Source organism: Hypomesus nipponensis, chromosome 13 (assembly GCF_054491055.1).
Source record: "Hypomesus nipponensis isolate SF chromosome 13, ASM5449105v1, whole genome shotgun sequence".
In the NCBI taxonomy this organism is placed as follows: domain Eukaryota; kingdom Metazoa; phylum Chordata; class Actinopteri; order Osmeriformes; family Osmeridae; genus Hypomesus; species Hypomesus nipponensis.
This window is the reverse complement of record NC_140373.1, coordinates 16,192,616-16,218,181: the sequence shown is the minus strand read 5'-3', so window position 1 is coordinate 16,218,181 and position 25,566 is coordinate 16,192,616. Positions and strand designations below refer to the sequence as shown.

The 25,566-nt window shown below is 42.0% G+C and overlaps 1 protein-coding gene across 1 annotated transcript; it reads left to right on the top strand.

The window, feature by feature from the left end:
* Nucleotides 1–1,189: 1,189 nt before the first annotated feature.
* Nucleotides 1,190–24,160, top strand: oat (ornithine aminotransferase). Its single transcript, XM_084670713.1, has 10 exons — nt 1,190–1,348; nt 12,708–12,935; nt 14,087–14,311; nt 14,424–14,519; nt 14,622–14,749; nt 15,155–15,277; nt 15,436–15,564; nt 15,913–16,026; nt 16,127–16,271; nt 22,843–24,160. The coding sequence occupies exons 2-10, from the start codon at nt 12,731–12,733 to the stop codon at nt 23,001–23,003; spliced, it is 1,326 nt and encodes a 441-aa protein (XP_084526839.1). The 5' UTR covers nt 1,190–1,348; nt 12,708–12,730; the 3' UTR covers nt 23,004–24,160.
* The last annotated feature ends 1,406 nt before the right edge of the window (nt 24,161–25,566 follow it).

Below are 25,566 nucleotides of genomic sequence, written 5' to 3'. Positions count from 1 at the left end.
AGCCGCTTAAATATTCGTTGGTTGCTCTTAGGTCCGTTGGTCGTTGCTTGCCCGTAGGGGCGTTGTTAGCCCTTAAGTCCGTTGGTCGTTGCTCGCTCGTTGGTCGTAGTTTGCCCATGGGTTAGTGGTCGTTGGAAGGCTGGGCGGGGGTTTGCTGTGGGTGCGCTGGCTGCTGCTGATTGGGCCGGGTTTGGGTTTCGGTGACACCCTGTGTCCCCGTCTTCTGGGGGGGCGTGTGATGGCCTCCTCCGCCATCAAGTGGCTACACCTGGGCCCGGTGGTTTCCTCCCCTTAAAGAGGACTTCAGAAGAGAGAGACAGCCCTTCCGTTTGTCCGCAGCACTCTTTTGTTTTGAGTTGTGGCAACCTTTTGACTTTTGTTAATACACCTTTCATCAATGCTTGCTATCATGAGACACTCACACACATGTACATCACTGACTTACTGACTTGCATACCTCATGTCTAGTTATGTTATGTTATTCTTTAATAATTTACCACAGCATAGGTCTCGCGCATGTGTTCCCCTTTGTTCTGTCTCAACCCCTGAGCCGGGTTCGTGACACAGTTGAATAAAAGACTCAAGAACTCACGGACGTTGTAGGCCTATATATTGGATAATACTTTATAGGATAAAGTACAAGACAGTACAAACATTAACACACAACACTGTTGTGTTCTTGGCTAATGCTGCTGTGTTCTTGGCTAATGTTGGTGTGTTCTTGGCTAATGTTGGTGGTGTGAACCAACGCTGTTGTGTTGTCACTTAATGTTGTGGTGTTATAAGTAGTTTTATTTATTTTTAATACAGCGTGTTTATAAATGTTTCGTTTTTGTTAATGTCGTTGTGTATTAATGTTGTGTTTTCAACTTTTGTTTGCTTTGCTAATGTTGTTGTGTTGTGCACGGGTGGGCCACAGTACCTGCGTGACTATGAAAACAATCACACCAAGATGCCCTTCTTGAAATTCCTTTCACTGATCCAATGTGCAAGATAAATGATTTTGTGACAATATTTATTTGGGTAAGTTCAATTGTCTATAGATGCATGTGATGTTAGTCATACAAGGCAAAAACTACAGACGACATTTAAAATATTTTAACGTAATTCTGCCATGTACTGTAGGCTCCATGCTCATTTTGAGTGTACGCTCCGCCTAGTTTGTTGCAACGTTCAGGTTGCGTCTTGACATAAATGCTCCAAATTGACGTCCTCTGACACGTTTGCTCTCTGAGAGAGTCTCTCCACACTCGTATACACCGGTGATCTGACAAGCGGCACTGAGGATTCGTAGTACTCCGACGGACGGTTAAACAATAAAACTTCAGAAGGAGATCGCATTTTATCGGTAATTTGACTGATATCATATATGGTCGCAGTATCAGAGCTATATAACTCATGGTGAAACTGGCGCTGGTTTGTAACTGTACTACATTACGCTAGCTAACGCTAACATCTGTTGTGGCCGGAAACTTAGCTTGGCTTGGTCTTAAAAATGAATTGTAGAACTGTTATTGTTTGCTAATAGTACACATACGTTATCCACATTTAGCCATGTGCATGAATAGCTCGTCGTATGGTGATAAAATGTGCAAGCTAGCACTAGCTTAACTTGTTAGCTACGCAGTTTTCTGATGTTGCCTAACAAGTCCCCTACTACTACTAGCTAGCATTATCTACCTGGCTAATCACCACACGGGTACTTTTCCATGAAGTTGGTGTGGCTGATGCAGGGGGAGGAGGATAATCTGTTTTATAGCTGTATCATTGAGGTGACTTTATGTAGGCGGCTAGCTACTAGTAGTGTTTTTGAATTGGACGGTGCGCCGTTTTGGGTAGAAGACCAAAACGACACTGGCAAAAAATAAATAAAATCATTTGTTTTGAACTAGATAGACCCTTATTGGTTGGTAGGCTACTTTCATTTCCATTGAGCCTCGAGTGTTTTGCATAATTACTTTTGTATATCTGTCAGATTTAACTTTAAACCTTACATGTGTTATTGCAAATGTATTTTTTAATGAAATTGCCGATTGGATCTGTGTTGCTTATCATTACAAATAATCATCATCATCAGTTCAGTCTGTGTCATGATGAGAAGAGCCCGAACAAAGTCCGACAGAGGACAGCACATAGTTTTATCTGCTCCGAAATGGAAACGCTGATCTTTATTTTATTTGTAATGATCGGTTAAACATTCAAAAGGGCTTGACGAAAAGGGTTTGACGACACGGTGGAATTCAAATCAATCTCAGGTTAACATTTGATTGAAAAGTTATACATTCCAGGACATACATTTATTGATTGATTGATTGATTTAACCCTAACCCTGTATCTTGATTAGTGGGGCTACACTTTCAAGATAATGGTATTAATTATATCACCGTGTCACCTGTTGATTGCATTATTTATTTTTTGATTTACTGCTTGTAGACTTGGTAAACCTGCTTTTTTTTTTGTCATGCTTTGGCTGATTGTAACATACTAGGGACATCCTAAGTTTGTCAGCTATGATGAACTCAAGTGGCACGTGGGTTTGTCTTTATTTAGCTTTTGGCTGTGATGTATTGGGGGTGTGCCTGAGGGGCAGCTCCACCACCAGCCTATCACCTTCCATTACCAATTTGAGCAGTTTACCATGGTCAGGAGCAGATTATTGATTAACTTAGTCTGTGGTGTTGACTGGATTGGATGCTTACCAAGTATAGGTTATTTTCACATTGGAGTCATATTCAATAGATGCTTGTCTAAATGATTTATAGATCCAGTATATTATACTTGGAATCAGTGCTTGACAAGAAATGTTTGCTCACCAGCCAATGTGGCTAGTGGTTTTCCAAAGTTACTAGCCACACAGCAATGTCATTAGCCATAACTTTCGTTGAGTCTTTTTCTTCGTCTCCTCTTTTTCTTGTGTTGGTGTCTGCCCTCCTGGTTTTCCTACACCTGTTATGTGCCGCCACGTCCTTGCCTTTCAATGAGTTTATTATATTAGACAGGGTCCTCAAGACACAGCGTAAGTAGGACTCATGAGACTGCTCACCAAAAGAACGAAGGGGAACCCACTTGTCTAGCAGATTAAGACATGTTCGTAGATACTTAGCGAAAAGTAGCCTTAACTGTCCTAGACTTAGCAACGCTACTAACGGTGCGTTCACACTGCAGTGGAGCGGGGCGTCGGCTTCCAATTCATTTAAAATGAAACCAGGCATTGACGATCGTGTAGGGCATTGTGGGAAGGCGAGCGGAGCATTGACACTCGCGTAAAGCATTGTGGCAAGGCGAACGGAGCGTTGCAAGTTGGATTTTCTCAACTTTATGTAAATGAGGAGCGTGAAAACGCTAGCGTTGGCCAATCGGATTGGTTTCTTGTTTCTTGTAACTAGGGCTGCAACAACAAATCGATTATTAAGTGTTGGCAACAAATTTAGTTATCGATCCATTGTGCGTGCGATTATTACGCCACTCAATATGTCGCAGAGATGTTTGAGTATTAAAAAAAAGTTTAGTTGAGCACGGAGCGGAGGTAGAGGAAAGGCCATCGAGATGTTGTTGAGTAACGTTGTTCTGAAACACATGGCGGAGGCAGAGAAATCAGTACGACCCAAGTCATCCAAGGTGTGGGAGCATTTCACACTAAATACATCGAAACAGTGTGTATATTTTTGGGAATATAAAACCTCAAACAGACACCAGAGTATCTTAACAATGTCTGGTATACTTCCACAGCCTTTACTTTTTCTATGAAGTTTCAAATAAAATGATAGAAAATCACTCATCTTTGAAAATAGCTTAAAGGGCGATTGATTGCAAAACCGATTTTCCTTTGTCATTACCTTGACAATAATAAACCAATTCAGGGCTCAACAGTGCAACTATTGTTTGTGTGAGTAAAGACAAGCCCCCCCCCCCCCCTCACTGCTGATCATTCAAAACATAGTCACCGCAAGCATGGCTCTGTGGGATGCTTAAGTTAAACAAAACAGACAGAACATAATAGAGACAAGATAAGGAAGGTTTGGGTTTGATTAGCTGGTCATTTAGCTATATCAGGTGCCTTTTGTTGAAACGTGTTCAACTTTTCATAAAGTCAATGAGCTTGACAATGTCACTTTTCGTCAACCAACCAATCGCAGTCAAGTTACTCATCCATGTTGTGGATAGTACATCTGTAGTGGACAGATTTAGATTTAGCGTCAGAGAGTCAGGATCCATTGTGCCTATATGCTCCTTTTAGCCAGCCTCCTCCTGAGAGCAACACGTTCCCCTTGTTCTGTTTTACTTTAAAAAGAAAAGTATCGATAAAGACTTGAATCGTTAAGCAGTATAAAAAATGGTATTGATAAAAATTAACGTTACCCATCCCTATTTCTCATAGTTGAAAAATGACAGTTTTGTGTGTAAAATAGACATCAAAATTCCACTTTTTGAAACTGCAACTTGCAAACGCTAGCTTCTGAAACAGTGCAAGTTGTGACGTGCAGCATCAACTTTGTCACGCCCCAACATTCCGCCCTCTGGTTTTCTGGTCCAGGAACATAAACGGAGGTCGCGTAGATCTACGACACTTTTAGCTAGCGGCACGCTGCTCTGTACTGCCACAGAATTACAAAGAACGCTTTTCTAGCATATTGAAAATGGACTATGGTGGTAAATCCAGTGTTCCAGGCTGTAGAGGGAATGCTGATACATTTCAGAGGCCTCTTAAGGAACCAAACGCTCGACGGGGCAGTGTGTGATGTTGTCTTTAAGAAGATCCCTGTGCAGTTCGACCCTCAATTACACATTTGTCAAATGTTAGCTAGACTCCAGCTTGTCTGCTTTTTATTAACGCTGATTTGCAAGGATATTATTATTATTAGCAATGGGGCTAACATTATTTCATGTTCCTAACTGTTTCATTCAAATAAATAACCATGTAAAATGTAAAAGATGCATGTTTGTCCAGATCTATTTTACAGCACGATAGCTAAAGTTGAATCATGATAGTTTGTTTGCTAAGCTGTACTGATGTAGGATAGTGCTGTAACCCACCTAAGGCAATCCTGTTTGCGTCGACAATTGAAGTGGAAACAACTAACGTAATAATTTCAAATGATATCTAGTCAATCTGTTGAAAACAGTGTTGTGTAGACACAATAGATTTATTAGGGGCCAAGCAGTAGCGAAGCTGCTGTGGCACCTATTGTTTTTGTTAGTATTATTATTATTATTATTATCAGTGTTTAGGGTAACGAGTTACAAAGTAACGGATTACAGTAACACATTACACTCAAAGTATTGGTAACTACACTACTTTACTAGACCTCAGGAATGCGTTTTCCTGCGTTACCCAAGCCATTTTTGCCAGTCCGAAGAGTTCTCTGAGTGGCGCTTGCATGCTTGCCTGTGTGCTTGCTTGTCTGGGCACCGTTGCCACAGAGACCGATTTGAGTGATTTGAGTGACGTAGCTGCTGGTGCGTAGACATTAGACGCGTTCGACATGGGCTGACTTCATGCAGCGCCGCAGCCGGCTGCAGGTGGCTGCCTTGAATCTGAGAATGCCATTGGCTGCTTCAAGTTTGCCGGGCTGCAGACGACGCCTGCGCTGCATGAAGTCGAACGCACCTATTGACAACCCAGTATCACATGATACTAGGTTGGCGCAGAGCCTGGGCTGGCGTAGGAGGCAAGCGGGAAAATGGATGAGACGGAGACAGGAGGGTTCAGCCAGTGGCGATATTCTCATTATTTTAACTTTGTTGGTCGAAAGGACAAACATATTACAGTAAAATGCACTCTACGTCCAGGCGAGAGGTGTCTTTAAACTGCTGTCAACTCAATGAGATTTTAAAGTGAGGCATATTTCTTTGGTCAGAGTGTGGACAGGCTTAATTTCGTTCAAGTGAGTTTTATATGCCATTTTGTTTGACATGTTTACAATTACAATACACTGTGGAAAGGCTAAGAGATGGCCTTTATTGAAAATGGAAAAATAAATAGTGATGAAAGGGCCATGATGTTTGTCTATGTATCTTTGCAGTAAATTTGGACCTTTGCTTAAAAAAATTGAAAGTAAAGTAACTAGTAGTGAAGTTACTTTTCAAATGCAGTAACTAGTAATCTAGGTACAATTTCCAGAAGTAACTAGTAACTTGTAACTAGTTACTTTTTCTGAGTGACTACCCCAACACTGATTATTATTATTATACTTAGGACTAGGAGTCTATGGCAGCCCATACCACTGATTGGTGTGAAGTTTTGAAATTTGGCACACTGATTTGGAACAGTCTCCTGATTATCGTCACCAAGTTTCATGTAGAAATCTGAAGCACTATAGCGCCACCAAGGCGTCAAAGTTGGAGGTGCGTTTACGCCAATAACTTTTGAGCCATGAGACCTTTTTTTCTTAGGTGAGGTTTCATTGGATTCCTTAGATGCAGACGATTCGAATGAACCTTATGGCGTCATTGTCGTCCCAAAAGTGTTTCCGTCATTTGTATTTTAAGAAATTGCTACTTTTACGAACTCGTCCTAGGCCGTTGCTTAGATTTTCATGAAAATTGTAACAGATCATCTTCAGACCATGCCGACAAAAAGATATCAGCATTTTATTGTTGAGTCAAACCGTTCACGAGTAACGCGCAAACAATTTTGACAAAGAGCACGCCAAAGCGGACGTGAGGCCATGTCTCTGCGACGGTTTACCGTATGGAGACGAAACTTTGATAATGTAATCACAAGCAGGTCATATAATCATGTTCCTACCACAATCACCTTGATATGTCAAAATATGACTGAATTACAGCTGTTTATTCTTGGGTCAAATCTGACAAAGCTCGCCACGGGAGAAACAGCTTCCTTTTTTTTATAAAGTAACCAAACACAGCATTTCCCAGCAGCCAGAATAGCTCATTGGGATAAGACGTGCTCCTTTGAATTGCAAGGTCGTAAGATCGAATCCAGCCACAGTCATCGAGCTTGTCGTGACACTGGATTATCTGTTAAGCGACGCCACAGTAGCTGTCTAGCAGTATAATTGTAATAGTAACAATAACGTTTCATTGTCATGGGATTTATAGTCAAGAAGAACCACTTATACTATTTATTGTGCTTTGTAGATACAACGCTGCTACATCTAGCCAGTGCATTTTGTCTCAAAATGACATGACTGTGTTTTATGATTTGTTTCTTTAGCTACTGAATTTCCGTATCGAATGCTGCTTGGCCCCTTCATTGCTGCTTGCAGCTATATTTTGTACTTGTTTTTATTTCAAGTCTCCACCTTTGTTTCAGTGTGCTATTGGCCGTGTTGCGTCTTTGCTCCGCAGCTCTGTTATTTGTTATTATTATCTATTATTCGTGAGCATACTGTAAAAGGAGAAAACCTAGTGTTTTTTCGCGGGAAAATTAGATTTTTCAGGGGGCATAGAAAAGCACCCGGGCCATTTTCAGCCAAACCAGTGTTACATCACTTATTTGGAGACCTTAAGGAACAGTGTGAAATACCCCCCAAAAAACATCGCCCCTTTTCATCCATGCAAATCGTAACTTTTCAAAATTGTGTCAAATCTTAAATATACACCAGATTATTCTAATAAAGTCTGGCCTACTTCCACAACCTTTCAATTTTCAATAAAGTTTTAAACAAAACTCAAATAAATTGCTCATCTTGGAAAATAGCATTAAATCCACGCTAATATTAATAACTTTTCAAAATTGTGTGCCTGTTGTGCACATTCTGAAGATTTTTTGCGCTGTGAATTTGCACTGTTAGTTCTGTTTTTGAATAAAAGGTTGGAAATGAATGCTTTTGTTTGTTTTTGTATTGACAGAATGTTTGTATTTGTTTGTATTTGAATTGACAGAATAATTGATTACAGAAAATCATTATTTGCAGCCCTACTTGTAACATAGCAACCGTTGGTAATGGTAAACATTTTCTAGGTTTCAAGATGTAGGAGAAACGTATCGTATGTGTCTACACACCCAGTCTTGTTTTATATGCCTCTGTACGTTTTAAAGAGATGTTAACAAACAATATATACCTGGCTCAGGGTTGCCAAGGTTTTCGGTGTCCCTGGTGTGTTAAATTCAGTCTCGTCACATTAGCCACCTACGTAGCTCTAACTTTAATCTGTGCTAGCTGCATCCTACAGTAGTCTAGCTAGTCTAGTTCACCCGGCACACGATTGACATTCAACGTTGAAATGCTGGTTGGCTGTCACTCGCTAGCCATACAGTAAATGTGTAGTGGCCATAACCTAGCGAATGTTACTGGAAAAATGTATGAAGTGCTGTACTATAGCCTAGTTGACAAGATCATGCAACATCTAGTCAATGTATCTGATTCCTTGCATCATGCCGTGTAAAAGCTGTATTTTGATTGAGACAGGAGCACCTATATTTATATCAATAATGATCGATATTGTAAGTACATGAACCCAAGTCTGCACACTTGTCCATGACACCGTTTAACACAAACTACAACAGTGACCTTGGAGAACTACAACCAGAAAATGTCTAATATAGAGAGAACTGCCACTCTCGGGAAACTTCCGGGTTCTGAACTGGTTGAAGTTCCATGTGAGGGCGCTAACGAGCGAGTGCAGAATGAATGGAGGTCTATGGAGCAGTACCCCTCAAAATCCACTTTTCTCAGGCTATAATTTTTTTGTCTAATAATTTGAATTCTGAATTCGAAAGGGGAGGCAAAAAAAAATACACACTGCTGGCTGTTAGATTTTTTTTAAAGTCGCCTTTCTGTTCTAAAAAGCTTTTGAAAATGTAATTGACGTCATACACATCGTACGACCAGAGCTACTGCTTGACGGCAAGCTCTGGTCACTTACTTTTTTCTCTCAGGGCATCGACAACACAGCTGACAGGTTAGGTTCTCCCTGTCAATACACATGCTTGAAAGAGTTTTGGCTTGCTAATGTTGTTGCTAATGCTCCGACATTCTGATTCCGCTTCGGATGCCATCAAGCGGGAGCTCTGGTCGTATCAGTCCTTTACTAACCAATCAGCATTCAGTAGCAGAATGCTAGCGTGTTATGGGCAACAATGACTCACCATGTAAGAAATCAAAAGGACATAAGTACTCGTTCATTCAATTTTCGACCTATAATCCATTTTGAACATGCACAAACTACAATCAAATCGGAGATTTTTCAACGACAATCAGGCGAAAGAGACAAATTTAGCCGTTTAGCTCCATAGACTCCCATTCAACATGCACTCGCTCGCGATCACCCCCAGTGGAACTCTGGTGGAACTGCAGCCAAATTCGGTACAATGGGGTTTAATAGGGAGTGGCAAGGTTCTCCTTAAACAGGCTCTGCTACAACTGTATTCACTTTTCAAACACGCCCCCGAGCGTGGTGCACTATGGGAAAGCCAGCGGTGCAGAGCATTAAACGCTGCAGTGTGAACGCACCGTAATGCGGCTCGCTGGTATTGCTGTCTGTCTTACTAGAACGGCGTGTGTGTGTGTGTGACGCGTGTCTGTGTGACAGACGAAGGGAGAGTAGGGAAAGGAAATGCAGCTGAACAAATATGCTGTGTGTTTTAAATAGCATAAAAAATGTTTTATAACGAAATGCAATATGTGGCGGCCGGTGTTGATTCTGTGGCGCACCGCCACAAATTAGTCTGTGTGGGAAACACTGCTTCTCCGTCACGTGTGTTGCTTACCTAACGAACATACAGTGGCCAGGAATGTTCCCTGTGATCGCGCATCTATGTTGCTTAGTAACGAACCCACGGTAGCCGAGACTGTTTTGACACAGGGGAAAACGATACGTGCTGGCGGCAGGAAACTCCACACTGTGTGCCTGCGCCTCATCCATTAATGTATATAACGTTAGCAGGACAACTTGGTTGGCGTTGCCTTCTCAGGGTGAGAAATACAAGTGTGTCCTCACGGTCAATGCGTGAGGCTTGAGAACACTGTTTTAGATGTGTTTTGAGAAGACTACAATAACAAATATACTAATTCTACCCCTATAGTCACAATTATTGTAATACAAAGATAATAAATGGTACAGAGTCATGGTCATCAAACAGTGGGGTCAGAAAGGACTTTTGACCCATGGTTTACATGAGGTTGGCCACTCTATTGTGTTGCATGTGAAAGAGAAGTGCTGCTCAGCAGATTAGCTGTATAGACCTGCACTTGTCGCTGAATAGCACTTAATCTCAGTAAATGATGTAAGGGCATATTCAATGCCCCACCCTTCAGTCAGAGAAGGACAACGTTGTCCAGGGCTCCAGATTAACTTTTTCCCCTCGTTGCACTTGTGCGCCTAACTTTTTTTTATTTAGGTGCACCAGCACCAAATTTAGGTGCACCCAAATTTTTCCTTGCATCGCCACAATTTTAAGGTAACCTTTTTGTCACGCTCCATATACATTCATATACATATTATGTAAATGATCTTAAACAAGAATAAGGTGTAGGTAAATATTGGTTTTATTTGAAGCACAATTAAATTGTAAATACAAATATTTTTAAGTGCTTCACTGAGCTGCCAAACTAAAACATTGCAAGCAAAATAAAACATTTAAAAATTGAAAGTGTTACTGTTTAAAAGTGCTTCCCTGAACTGAGACCTAACATTTCATGGCTCAAAGTAGCTGGTCCCCCCTTACATTTACATTTAGTCATTTAGCAGACGCTCTTATCCAGAGCGACTTGCAGTAAGTACAGGGACATTCTCCCCGAGGCAAGGAGGGTAAAGTGCCTTGCCCAAAGACACAACGTCACATGCACGGCCGGGAATCGAACCGGCAAACCTCTGATTAATAGCCCAACTCCCTAACCACTCAGCCGTCTGATTCCCCCCTTGCTGTCGCATGCCCTTCAGATGGCCAATACCTGTAATTTGGCCTTCTTTCCCTTTGGCCTTGGCTAAACCAGCTCGCCACACTCTCTCTAGCATCAAAATCCTAGCTCCATGGATTAGCTCCATGGCCCAGCTCCGTAACGGTTACATGGCACTGATTCTCTGCTGCATAAGTCGTAATTTCAATCACAGGGCTCAGCATTAACTTTTTGAAGCACTTGGACAAGTGCATTAACGTGTCACTTGTCCATGCACAAACGTCACTTGTCCGGGTAAAGATTTGTCGTTTAATATTTGTTCTGTGTGCACTGTGTGCAGTTTCTAGCTAGCTAGCATTGGCAGCTGTGTACCTAGCAAGCATTAGCAGCATTTGTATAGGTTAATGTACGTAATATCAGGTAATATTCAACCATAAAATATATGCTATACACCTTTTAACAAGGCTGCCAACTGTCACGCATGGCTGTGAGACACACGCATTCCAACCAGTATCACTCTCACACCATTTGCCTACTGAGCAAGTCTTTTAAAACTGTATTTCAAATCCCTGATAGCCCTGATAGTGTAACTGAGACGACACAGTAAATAATTCCTCTTTGAAGTAGCTAATAAGCCCCCATTCAAGTGTTGAGCATTTAATTAGCTGCATGGTCTGTAGAGATCTTGGGCCAAAGCCACTTTTTTTTGTTTTGATAATGCAGAATTCGGTCAAATAAAATCGGTAAAATAGACGTAATAAGTAGAACATAACGTGAAGTAACATGGCATTTTATTTTGTTTGAGTTCAGTTGTCCAGTGGGGCAAGTACATTTCTCTTCCGCTTGCCCTACAAAAAAATCAACTTGTTCCGGACAAGCGGACAAGCCTTAATGTCGAGCCCTGTAATCACACGGCACGGAACAGTGTAGGCCTACAGGAATATCTGAACCACAGCCAGAGGCAAAGACCCACCCCATCTCTGTCTCTGATTAGTTTAGACCACAATATGATCCAACCATGAGTGCGAGTTCCGTCAAAGAAGAAACAAAAGCTTTGTTCCCGGAGAGGCAGCACATGCGAGGAGGTTAGGTGCACCGGTGCAATCTAGGAACATTTTTAGTCGCACCCGTACAAATTTTGGTCGCATATGCGACTCTAGAGCCTTCTAGAGCCCTGTTGTCCTCTTAGTTCTTATTCACTGATCTGTGGGGAATATGATGTTGCTTCAATCTATAATAATGGTTCGAAGGGAGTAAATGGGCGGAGAAAGGTGGCTAAACTCAAGTGTTTACTGGCTTTTTGTTCCAGAGCTACATGTCCCGCAGTGAGAATTTAACTTACTTTTTTGTCTGGTTTCCTGCTTTTATCTTTTTAATATTCTCTCTCAATCTCCAGGGCCTGAAATTGCGACTATTGTGGTCACATATGCTCCCAAAATTGTATCTGTGCAACCTCAAAATATATTTAGTAACATTTGTGCAAGTGCAAATTATCGTTATGGTGCGACCTGTTTTAATTTCTTTACAAAACACTTGGTAGTTAGCCTACTGCACAGTATGTGCCTGCTGTAAGCTGATAGTGACCGGTCTAATATTCTATCCAACGTTACATAATTGGTTAAACTTCATCTTTACGTTCTTAACTTTAATTCATATTTTACATAGGTTAAAATTAGCCGTCAATCACTTCTTGTCATTGCGCTCCATTGTCATGTTACAGACTCAAAATGTTAAGAGCTGAGAAGACTATGAACATTTTTGGTAGGTGCTCCAGATCTTTGCTGGTGCGCCTAACCTTTTAAAGTTGGGAGCACCAGTGCTACCAGGTAAAAACTGCATGTCAAGCCCTGATCTCTAATGCTCCCTTTCTCTCTTGATCCTCACCCATCCACTACCGTGCAGAGTGACGTAACCTAACGAGAGGGATGTATTCCAAGCTGAGTTGCATCCTGAGCCGTGCTGGCCCAGCCCTGACCCGCAAGGTCCACTCAGTCACCCGTCCCGCCTCCTCCGCTGCCTCCACACTGATGTCGGAGCGCCTGCTGACGTCTGAAGAGGTGTATGCCCGAGAGGAGAAGTACGGCGCCCACAACTACCACCCTCTCCCTGTGGCCCTGGAGAGAGCAGAGGGTGAGTGCTCGAATACACAAGTTTACGTGCCAAAACCAGGGGGCCGCCATAACTCTACACATATGCAATTAATTTCCGCCGGAAGTGGTTTGCACAGCGTCGATTTGTCTATGCTAGCTTGGATCACGCTTCTACTACTTTGACATACTTGTCGTTTGACATTTACTACTGGATAAGTTGCCAACGTTGTCGCATGTACTTGTGGATAACGTTGTTGCCATACAGTACATTTTAGAGTAGATTTAGCCTGGCTTCCAGCCCAACTTGGCCCCGCCCACAACAAAAATTTGGTAGGGAAGTTGGGTCTGGAGGGGCTCGTTTTGGGGACAAACTAAATAAAACCAGGAGTTGGGCGGACCAATGAAATTGCCAGGGCGGGCTTTATATGATGATGGACAGATGATCAACAGTAACGTAATCAACAACATCACGAAAGAGTGCTTGGGTTGAATTAGTTTTCAACAAACAACATATTACGTTGCTATGATTGGTTGTAGGTCTATCCAATTGAGCAAAGAGGCATTTGTTTTATGAGTTCGGTTGAAACATGCCCCATAGTCACAGCCCAACGGAGAGTTATCAGACTTATTCTGACTAGAATTATGAGTCTTACAACGTCAGGTTAGAGTAGATTTATAGTTAAAGCTTTTGCCAGTCCATCATTTTGGAGCTTTTAACATGGAGCAAAAGCAATGTCAGAAGATGACTTTAGTTGGTGATTCATTAGAACATTTGTTGTCCAGCTCTTCAATCTTCAATCAAAACTTAGGCTAATTATTTGGTTTAATGATGCCACATGTATCAGACAGATAAGGTGCTTTCTCGTGTGTTTGCAACCAACTACCGCACACGTCGTTCCCGAACCACTTTTCTTCATGTTGTAAATGTTATATCCTCTTTGTCACTGCAATATCAGTGCTTTGTCGGCACGGAGCTAGCTAGCAAAACAAACCCACCCCACCAGAACGGAAGTGGATTGCATATAGGGGAGCAGTTCAGGAAGTAGAGTGGAAACGGCTCAAACTTTTCTATACATGCGCCTTTTCATACCATGGCCCTACATACCATGTGACCTCGTCCTCATTTGAGTCGTGCGAATGTCATGTTCTGTTCATGCATGGTGTCCCTCTGTCCTTGTCTGCCTGCCTTAGGGCTGTACGTGTGGGATGTGGAAGGCCGAAGATACTATGACTTCCTCAGTGCTTACAGTGCGGTGAACCAGGGCCACTGCCACCCCAAGATCATTGCTGCCCTCAACGCCCAGGCCTCCAGGCTCACCCTCACCTCACGAGCTTTCTACAATGATGTGCTGGGAGCCTATGAGGAGTACATCACCGCCATGTTCGGCTACGACAAAGTTCTGCCAATGAACACTGGTGAGGAGGCCTCTGGATAGGTTGCGCACAGCTGTTTTGTAATTTGAACAAACTTGTATGATGTCCTGGAGGGTTTTTACAATTATTTATTATTATTATCATTGTTAACTAGGTGTGGAAGGTGGAGAGACTGCCTGCAAGCTAGCCCGTAAGTGGGCCTACACTGTGAAGGGTGTCCCCAAGAACCAGGCAAAAATCATTTTTGCGAGTAAGTCCAGGAACAAAACTTTGCACTGCAATGTTACAGAAGCATTTTAGCAAGCAGTGTTTCACTTGGTCTTGTATGTTGTAACCTGTTTCTTTAATGCAGATGGTAACTTCTGGGGGCGCACCATGGCAGCCATCTCCAGCTCCACCGACCCGAGCAGTTACGAAGGTTTTGGACCCTTCATGCCTGGCTTTGAGCTCATCCCCTACAACAGCATTCCTGCACTTGAGGTAAATTTAAGGATATGGGATTGGCTGCCTTAGATTGGGATCGCATCTGCTCCATTTTACTTTAACATGCTTTGTACAATGTCAAACAGATAGCCGAGTCATTATTTGAATAATGTTTACTACCTCCTTTTTCAGACAGGTGTCATATACTGTACAATGTTCCCACTGGCATGAATATCCTGTAAAAGTGTCTTTCAGTCATGGAAACGAATAAAATCAAAACATTCTGGGAAAGTCCGGGAAATTTGTGAAACTACATTAAATGCCTTCATGTGCCTGAAGTAACCTGTTGGAAGATCAATATGTTTTTGGGTTTCAAGTCATCCATGTAGTAGATGGCGTGGAAACCCTGTGTACTGTATAAATGTCTGACCGAGTAGATTTGAGAGTTTTTCCGTCTTTCAGAATGCTCTCCAAGACCCAAATGTGGCAGCCTTCATGGTTGAGCCAATCCAGGGAGAGGCTGGAGTGGTGGTTCCTGACCCGGGCTACCTGACCAAAGTCAGAGAACTCTGCACCAAACACAATGTGAGTAGGGGCCACAGCCTCAACCATTTTGAGTAAAACCTTTTTTGTCTATTTTGTGGCGTCACCATTCCAGTTCAGTCGCTGTGTTGTGACAAGGTTATATCCCTGACACAGAAGCCTCTACTTATGCCCTCCCCTCACCCATTTGTGGCTGCCAGGTGTTGTTCATCGCTGATGAGGTGCAGACCGGGCTGGCACGAACAGGCCGGCGCCTGGCAGTGGACCATGAGGCTGTGCGTCCGGACCTGGTGGTGCTGGGCAAGGCTCTGTCTGGAGGAGTCTACCCTGTGAGTATTGTACTTCCCACTAAAACTCAACACTCCTACTTACACAAAGCTTCATCGTTTCTGTTGTTTCGCCACATCATGGTACTTGGGGGCGGCCATTGTTCAGGGGGTAGAGAGGGTCATCCAGTTATTGCAAGGTTGGTGGTTTGATCCCAGTGGACTCCTCTTGGCCATGTGCCTAAAGTGTCCTTGAGCAAGACACTGAACCCCAAGTTCCTCCTGGGTGGCAGGCCTGTGCCATACTGTGTGTGGCAACTCTAAAGCACTTTGGGTGTGCCAATAAAAATTTGCTATGTGAACAGTCCATTCATGGTTTTCACTGATGTGACTTGTCGTATCCTCTGTCAGGTGTCTGCAGTTCTGTGTGATGACGAGGTGATGCTCACCATCAAGCCCGGTGAGCATGGCTCCACGTACGGAGGCAACCCCCTGGCCTGCCGTGTGGCCATCGCCGCCCTAGAGGTCAGAACCAGAATGATCTTATTCCCCCTCCATCTATCTCCATTTTTATTTAAACCTTGCATACAGAGACCCATACTTAATTTGCATGTGTTTTCTCCAGGTCCTCGAGGAGGAGAAGCTGGCGGAGAATGCAGAGAGGATGGGTCAGCTGTTGAGGTCCGAGCTTAACAAGCTCCCCAAGGACATAGTGACTGCAGTCAGGGGCAAGGGTCTGCTCAATGCCATCGTTATCAAGGAGACCAAAGGTAGGTTATGATGTGGCTGAACACACCTCACAGGTCTTGTTTGAAAAGAGAATCAACAATTGTGTGGTTTTGCAAACGGCTGCTGCAATGGCTAAATCCAATAAATTAGTACTTGCTGGTATGGGTATACAACTAAAATGGTGCATCTAGGAAGTACAGCAGATTACTAAGGATCAGAAGTGCACATGTAGGAAAGGTACAGACCCTTCTTTGACATTAACCACCGGGGTTCAATGTTTACTGATCTAATAAATTATAGTTAGGATGCACCTAAATAAATATTGAATACCAAACGTGGTTATGATGATAAATACATTTTAAATCATGTTGGAATGTCCTAACTGGATGCGACAAAGCGCAACGTTTTAGCTGAACTTTTTGTCGGGCGCCCTGTTTATTAACTTTGTTGCTTGCGTTGAAAGCTCTGTAGCACATGAAGTCATAGTAACGTGGTTAGTTTTTATGACGTAACAGAAATACATTTGACGGATTCAGTGTCCAATGCGACGGAATAGTCGGACACCCGCATCCAGGACATTTAAGACCGTTAAACAGTTTTTCAACATTTGTGTTCTGGGTTTTTTGGGCGAGGCTTAAACCATGCCTCTATGATGCAATGAGGGTTTCATGCCAAAAACTGTCCGTGTTTCAAAAACTGTCTGGGCCTGACATCACAATGACGTTCTGATGCAAGGACTGTCGCTATGCCAACTTTAAATTCCTGACATAGTTATGAGCGCTAACGGGAAACTCTTCTGGTAGCTATACTGTTTGTCAGTTTTGTATTTGGGCCTTTTAAAAACGATTAATACTCCTCTACGATTTTGAAGTTTTCACTCGTTCGACATTCCTGAGACAGCAGCGCGCCAGGGTAGAATGCCATCTGTTGCTTCTGTACACATCTGTTGCTTTCTGTACACAGAAATGTAATAGCAGTGTTTCCGCTAGGATTTTTTATTTTTTTTGCAGTGGGGCAGGTCTGTCCGAACACACCCCCCCCCCCCCCCTGCCGCCTCCAACAAATGTTTTGCGTATAAACCGGAACTGTCTGCTTAATTTGATCTTGACATATAGGCAAAGCATTCTGTAGCAAATAATAACAATAAACCCACTATTAAATACATTATCTTAATGCAGTGTAACTACTTCAGCATAGGCACCTAAAATACAAACGTGAGCAAGGGCAAGGGCGTTCAGTAATCGCTATCGAATCAACAGCCATGTGCAATTTAGCTAGCAGGTTAAGAATACAAACAATGAAAATCACCAGTTAACTTAATTTACATTCGCAGGAACTATAGATTAATACAATAATAGGCATTAATGAACTGGCAACATAAGTTATACGACTTAAAGTTCTCAAGGACGCCCACACGCAATCTCAACTGGCTAGTTATCCTCCGCACAGCGGCAGTCTCTTTTTTTCTTTCTCTCCCTTTTAATGGCGAGTGGCGCACATGCCCGCTCGCGGTGTGAAGTCCATGCTATTTTCCGACATGTACCCTGCTGATAGACGGCCTTTTGTATGGCCGTATTTCTGATACCGTGGCGGCAGAAATCAACCAACATAGTGGGAACACTGAATTGGGTGTGCTCAGGCCTTCAGCGAGCACAACCATTGTTCTCTCAAATGTATTTATTCTTTGTTTCTTTTTGCCCCCCAAAGGATCCATCAATATTTTGACTACATAGAATACGTCAGTGTCAAAAGTTTCGTCTGGGTAGCCATTGATTTGCTTGTATTTTTATTTACGTTCTGTTGCACAGTTTAGGTTGAAATTTACATTTTCGTGGCAAAAAGTGCGAACGCACGTTAGCAACGACGCATGGATACAACGTGAATAGATGTGATGTTGCACAGCGAGTATCATGCCGTGGTGTACTAGCAGCATATGTACATTTTAGCAAATCAAGACTTGCATGTCAGCAAGTAATGTCATATAAAATAATCTATTTAAACTCAAGCTTGTGTGGTGCATCGCTGTCTCAATGCCACACCCTAAACTTTGTCGAAAGAAACATTCTCATTTCCGGCCCTTTCAAACAATCACAAACAGCAGTTAGCTTGCTCGTATCAAACTTATTTGAATTAGCCATTTCACCCTAAATAAATGTCAAGTTTATTTACGTTTTTGGGGGCATATTGTCAGTTAGGAGATGGTACTGTTTGAATCGTGATTCCATCTGAAATACTGCCGGTGACAACGTTGTTACACTAGGTGTATTCGACTTCATGCAGCGCCAGCATCGCCTGCAGCCGACTGTCGGCACCGCCGGTGCTGCATGAAGTCGAATACACCTAGTAGCTTGTTTCAAAGGGGGTTCTTAATGAATTATGCAACATAAGTAGGCCAAATGCTTGAAAATATCACTATAAGGGAAAAACTCAAGGGGACGGACCCATCTGCCACCAACGCAAGCAAGCACACCCTACAATTTCCCCTGAAATTGTACCCTCTGTAGTTGTCTTTGTTCTTTTTTATTATTTACAAAACTAGCTTCACTTCAAATTGTTCAACGGTCTAACTCTAACACATTTCAGTGCGACAAAGTTATTGCGCCTTGTACATGCTTTCAGAACCTCATTTCAGACGTATATAATGTACTGAGAAGCAAATCATGGAATTTGCTTTACAGCGTCTTTAAGGTTGTCATAGCGATGGATCAGAACCAGGGGTGGACTTACCCATTAGGCAAAGTAGGCAACTGCCTGGGGCCCCAAGCTGCCAGGGAGCCCCTTGAAAGACTCCATAATAATACTATATGGTCAATAATGACTATAAATATAGCCGCAAGCAGCAATGAAGGGGCCAAGCAGCATTCAATATGGAAATTCAGTAGCTAAAGAAGTAAAGCTAAACTTTTAATAAAACACATTCATGTCATTTTGAGACAATGCGCTGGCTAGATGTAGCAGCGTTATATCTACAAAGTACAATAATTCTGACTCTTCTTGAGTATAAATGCCTTGAGAATGAAACATTATCGTTACCATCATGATTATATTGCTAGACAGCTACTGTGGCATACCTGGCTTCGCTAAACAGATAATCCGGTATCAAGACTTGGTTGATGAGTGTGGCTGGATTCGATCCCACGACCTTGCGTTTCAAAGGAGCCCGTCTTATCCCAGTGAGTTATTCTCACTGCTAGGAAATGCGGTTTTTGGTTACTTTATTTTTAAAAAGGAAGCCGTTTCTCCCGTGGAGAGCGTTGTCAGATTTGACCCAAGTATAAACAGCTGTAATTCAGTCATTATGACATATCAAGGTGATTGTGGTAGGAAAATGATTTGATGACATGCTCGTGATGACATTTCCAAAGTTTTGTCTCCATAAGGTAAACCGTCGCAAAGAGAAGGCTTCACGTCCGTTTTGGCGTGCTCTTTGTCAAAATCGTTTGCTCGTAAAGGCCGATTTATACTTCTGCGTTTTTACGCACACGGGGAACGCCCTTTCCTTCAAGAAACGCCCTCTGCGTGTCTTCACAGAGCCCTCGCAGAGCCCTCGCAGAGCTCTGCGTGCGCCTCCTGATTTTCCTGACTATCCGTCTGTCCGTGCGTCTTTTTACGGATACCCCTTGGCTATGATTGGTCCGTATTGCGTCAGGGGTGGGGGGCGGGGTTGCCGTGACCAACAAGAGAACAGAATCCTTTGACCGCCATTGTTGTACGTTTTTACAACTCTTATTTCAGCTAAACAGTAAATGTAAATCAGCATCTGAATTAAAATGTGACGAGAAAAGGACAGTGTAGTTGCTGAAAATGTGCTTATTTTATTGATGAAATGGTTCATTTGTAAATTTTCTCCGACTTTTCAATAACCTAGCTAGCATTGCAGTGCAGCGTCATCTACTGTTCTGGTTGTGAATTGCTTTCAGCACGCAGAGCCGTCGGAGTAGTATAAATTCAACCAGTCCGTCCGACTCCGTGCGTGCGTCTGTCCGTTAACGGAGACGCAGAAGTATAAATCGGCCTTCACTCGTGAACGGTTTGACTTATCGATAACATTTTGATTACTTGGCGCTACCCCGAAACTTTTGAGTACCTTCACAGCGTTATGCAAAAGATGTATACCGAGTTTTGTAACAATCAGCCGGAGACCGTGCCAAATTTCAAAACTTTGCACCAATTGCTATGCATAATCATCATTATAATAATAATAAAACTAACAAAAACAATAGGTGCCACAGAAGCTTCGTTGCTGCTTGGCCCCTAATAATTATACAAATCAATAATTTAAAAGTCATAACCCTCCCCAAAAGTATCAACAAAGAACAAACGCTCTGTTGGTACTATTTGTGTCAACGCAGGCTTCCCCTCCCACCCCATTCTACTGTGGACTATTCCATCAATTACAGCAACTGCGCAGCAAAGCACGTCATTTCAGTTGGTTAATATGAGACAGTAGAAGAGTGAAGTGAATGTTTTTTGCAATTTGCTAAATGAAACGCAACTCCCTGAGCGGAGCACAAAAGAGAAAGACAAAAGAGGAGGGGTAACAAGTGGTTGCCCAACTGAAACTACTGAAGGAAACGTCCTTTTTCTGTTCACTGGTATTTAGGGTGACTAAATAACTGTAGAGAGAACTGTCATTTTGATCAGATAGTGCGGCATGCACTACACGACAAGCAACCCCCACCCCGCCAACTCGATGAAGTGTGCTCTTTTTCACACACTTAAATCTGGTCACCCTACTGGTATCCAATGATGCGGCAGCTAGCACATGTGCTGCTCAGTGAAGTTTGGCTAGCAACAGAAGCTAGGCTAGCTTGTTCGTTGCACAATTTACCGGGGTCAGCTTCTCCACTCAGGGCCCTAGACTGAGACCAAATTTGGCATTGTTACTGACAATGATCGCTTCCAGCAAACTTTTGAACTTTAGGTGTCAGAAGTTAGGACCGTTTTACAACGCATTGGCCAATATCTTCATTTTATCGAACTTTTCAACTGAGGCTGCTATAGCTATCAATATTCCCTCTTGAAGGGGAAATGAGAAAACAACTGTTTGATTGTACACTTCACTTTTTGTATTGTAAATGAGCCGCAACAAATGTCTGCTTTTAAATCTATGCAATCTTCATAAATAGTAGAGGCATACGCATTTTTATCCAAAATATACAGAAATCCGTTGTAAAAATTAGTTAATTAATAACGAACCCATCTGCAACCGACGCTAACAAGCACATCCTGCAATTTTCCCAGAAATTGTACCCTCTCTAGTTGTTGTTGTTGTTGTTGTTATTGTTATTATTATAATTATATTAATAATTATTATATGGATTGAAACAAGTGAGAATAGGAGTTAGGGTGCCCTATGCCTGTCTTCGCCTGGGGCCCCCAAATCACTAAATCCGCCACAGATTCAGAATGGCATTGTGATGTCAGACTGGACAGTTTTTAGCACCCGGACAGTTTTTGGCATGACAGAGGCACTGAGCCTCTCCTCTAACACTCTAGTACAGGAGTCTCCAAACTATGGCCCAAGGGCCGAATACGGCCCGCCCACACATTTGAACTGGCCCTCTGAACAATGCCAGATACATTTTTTTATTTTTTATATTTATTAAAAAGTTACAAAAAACTTCACTGATTAATATGCATAAGTAAGTAAATGTTTTGATTTCAATAGCAATGAATATGAAAAAAGGTATTTACCATAGTAATAATGCTCTTTTAATAGGCTAAAATCACCGACCCGGACCCACATGAAAGAAAGGAAAAATGATCTTGTTTGGGAACCCCTGCTCTAGTAACTACTCTCTTAATTTGAGAAGTAATGCCAGTTACATATTGATAACATGCTACTCTAGCTTTCTAACTTGCTTAAAAGGAAGGTTAAAGAATTACCATTCGGTTGCAGACCCAGAAGTACATAAATAAAATACATACATTTGTAAAATAAAATATTTTAATTTGGCCATTTGAGCCCCCCTCCTTGAATAGCCAATATTGGGTCTATAACTGACTGCTGAAAGAATTGTAACTTACTCTGTATGCCTACAACCAAAAACTACATTAAACAGTGAATAGAATAGAATCCAAAAATGTGGAAGAACCAAGCAACAAATGAACAATAGTCCAAGCCATGACTACTTGCCCTACTTAAGTAGTTTGCTGGCGGTCCCTAAATATTTGCATTGGCTAGGTTGCTGGTTGTAAAGACATGCGTGTGGTGCTAAACCATGCTGAACATGTAGTAAAATTAGCAAGATAAGATGATCCATCGTGGCTTTCCGAATATTGAACTTCAATCTAACTTTACCACGGTAATGTTTGCATCTCTAACTATTTCAAATGCTTCCTCACTGTCTACATGTTTGCTGCATTTATAAAAGGCGCGAGCCTTGCTCCGTGCCGGTTGCTATTTTATCACGTCATTAAAGTAATTGTTCAGTAATTTATTTGGTGTTTTCGCTTGTTCGGGGAAAATGGCCAAAGTTAAATTTTCTCTATTTTTGGCGCATAATTTAGTTTGAGGCACATTTTGTGCATCCTTAATTTAGACATTATACCTTCAGTGAACTGAGTGGGGTATTTGAACCATGATGATGATGTATGTGTACCCCCCAGACTACGATGCCTGGAGGGTGTGCATGCACCTCCGTGACAACGGACTGCTGGCCAAGCCCACCCATGGTGACATAATCCGACTGGCCCCTCCGCTCATCATCAAGGAGCACGAGGTCAGAGAGTGCGTGGACATCATCCAGAAAACCATCCTGTCCTTCTAACACCCCTCGCAGAAGTGAATTCAATTCCACAAAATGAGTGGAGTGTGATCCCTAAATATCTCATACTGTTAACTATTGGAAATGTTAACCCATGCTAAACATTTGCAACAAAGTGTTGATTTCATGGCAGTGCTCTTAGTGCAATACTGTGAAAATGTATATGAGGGATGCTTTTAGGAGGCGGCAATGTTTCCGTTTTGTTTCTGAAACAAATTTTTAATGTATGATGGAGGTGATGCATGGTGTTAGCATTATTCCCACAATAATTTTATGTCAAAGGATGATGGGTGGAAGTACATTCCTTTCATTAAATAGCTTTGACTTCCAAATCTATTCCAATTGGCCTGACTAAGTTAACTTGAGATCATCTCAACTGTTAAAGATTTAATTTATTGTGCTTAACTAAACTCTTTCACAAGCATTAATCAAATGCTATAGGTTTGCTTTCAACTTTAGAAAACGGCTTTATTTTTGCCTGACTGTTAAAACCAACCCAACCAGAAAAGGATTGTAATATCAGTCATTTCACTCAGTTACAATTGAACTGTCGAACAGTCATCAAAGCTAAAAGTTTATCCTCAAACTTATCTGTTCTGCTTTTGTTACCCATTATCTGTTACACATTGGAGTTTACTGTCTTAGGTCAGTAATTCACTGAACGTTACAACAACAAAATGTACACACCTCTGTGGAGGCAGAAGGACTGGGCCCTTGTGCTCTTTTATAGAATTTGACTTATTATTATCATTATTGCCTGTAGTGATTAATAGTCAACTATCTGTTCAGTGTTTGTTTTTGACCTGCTGAATGTTTAAACTGTCAAACTGCCGTTGATGTACAGCAACCGAATCCATTGTATTTTAAGTTGTTACATCAGTGTTTTTGACATAATTGGATCATAGTTGTTTCTTGTTCACCCTGGGTTTCTGCATCTGCCCGAAGCCTTTTAATTTATCATCTTGAGTGACAAACTGCAGTGGCAGTGATCTGCCACTAGGTGGTGCTCTGTGTACATTAAAGATAGGTTAGGTAATGTTTTTGAGAAGCACTTTGTGATATTTGATGAAATAATACTGCTGAAATAAACATCCTGATACCAATCAAATCAAATGCTCTGACAGTAAAATAAAATGTGGCTCTCGCAGGACTGTAATAAACACGACCAATTATTGCGTTTGGATGCAATAATTGAATGCTTTGGTTTGATGGCATTCGAATCGAATGCAATGATTGGACGGGCTGTGTGCCTACCTACCAGTGGCGGCTGCTGGTCTTTCAAAGACAGGAAGCACATTTTCGGCCTACATCCTAAAAACTTTCCATTTATTTGTCTAGTTCACCCCTATGACACTAGACTAACCTACTGAATGAATGAATGAACGATCTAACAAAACAATATTAATCTTGAAGGAGGAATGTGGAATTAAGGTTAAACTGAAACAAGGAACGTGGTGAATTGTATGATGAAAATTGGTTAGCAATTTCGCCAAGCAAATACCAAGAAATGGGTTGCTGCAGTTTCTTTCAACTACAGTTGCAAAATCCGCGATGGGACTGAGCTTGAATAGCTTCGATGACTTTTTATAGTACAAAATTACTGTAAATCAAAAGGAGATGCCATCTTTCGACAGACCCTCCAATAATCACGCGGAAGCCCAGCGTCCAGGCCAGCCCACTCCTCCATTCACCCCCAGAGACGCTGAGCATTCAGGGCAGAACATAATCACAGCATTTATCCAATGACCGTATAGTTTTAAAGCACTGAAAAAAACTGTTTTAAGCAGCCCCATTGAAGTCCATGAGCTTCAACAGGGAAATGCACTATGGCACTACGGGAATATATGAGAAGGAAATCAGTCAGTCGACCTGCTAATAGCAGAGCTGCCAACTCTCACGGTTTCGCCGTGTGACACGCATTTCAACCATTTCTCTGAATTTTAAGAATCTGAATTCCTGCAATCTGAATTTTAGAAATTTGTATTTTTGGATCAAAATAATTCAGTTTTATTAAATTCGGCATACAAATAATTCAGATATTATATTCAACAGCAAAATATTTCAGTTTCGACACACAAATATTTCAGATCTTTCATATTCAAATTCAGTTACTTTTGTCAGCTTTCTAGCTCCATAAATCTGTTGCTTTGCATCCTCCGACGGATGGTCTGGTGGCCTACACCGAACATTTATGTCCTTTTATTTTTAAACCATTTAATAAATAGTTTTCGATGGACTCGAACGGAATGTGGATGGTTGGTCGTCCCCGTCCCATTTGAGGCTCCACAGCATCCAGCCATTCCAGGAGTGAAGAGAAGTTTACTATGCCAACCTCATTAATGTGTACGTCTGTGACGGCAGAGTATGCAGCCAAGCTCTCTGTGACTTGTTCTACTCGGTCACGGGCATCAGACTCAGATATATTATTAGTTTCTACCAGCTCAGCTAATTCTTTCAGTGTCTGCACAATTTGAGAGAGCGACATGATCTGTGATGCGTCCTCTAAAGACCCGGCAATTCAATTAATTTCCCGGCACATTTGCCATGTAATGCAATGCGTATGTGC

What these genes read in the sequence shown, in the direction of transcription:
- oat (XM_084670713.1), top strand. Translation starts at nt 12,731, where the DNA reads ATGTATTCCAAGCTGAGTTGCATCCTGAGCCGTGCTGGCCCAGCCCTG. An exon ending in GGCAAAAATCATTTTTGCGA is followed by an intron (nt 14,520 to 14,621) that starts GTAAGTCCAGGA and finishes TCTTTAATGCAG; the next exon opens with ATGGTAACTTCTGGGGGCGC. An exon ending in ACAGCATTCCTGCACTTGAG is followed by an intron (nt 14,750 to 15,154) that starts GTAAATTTAAGG and finishes TCCGTCTTTCAG; the next exon opens with AATGCTCTCCAAGACCCAAA.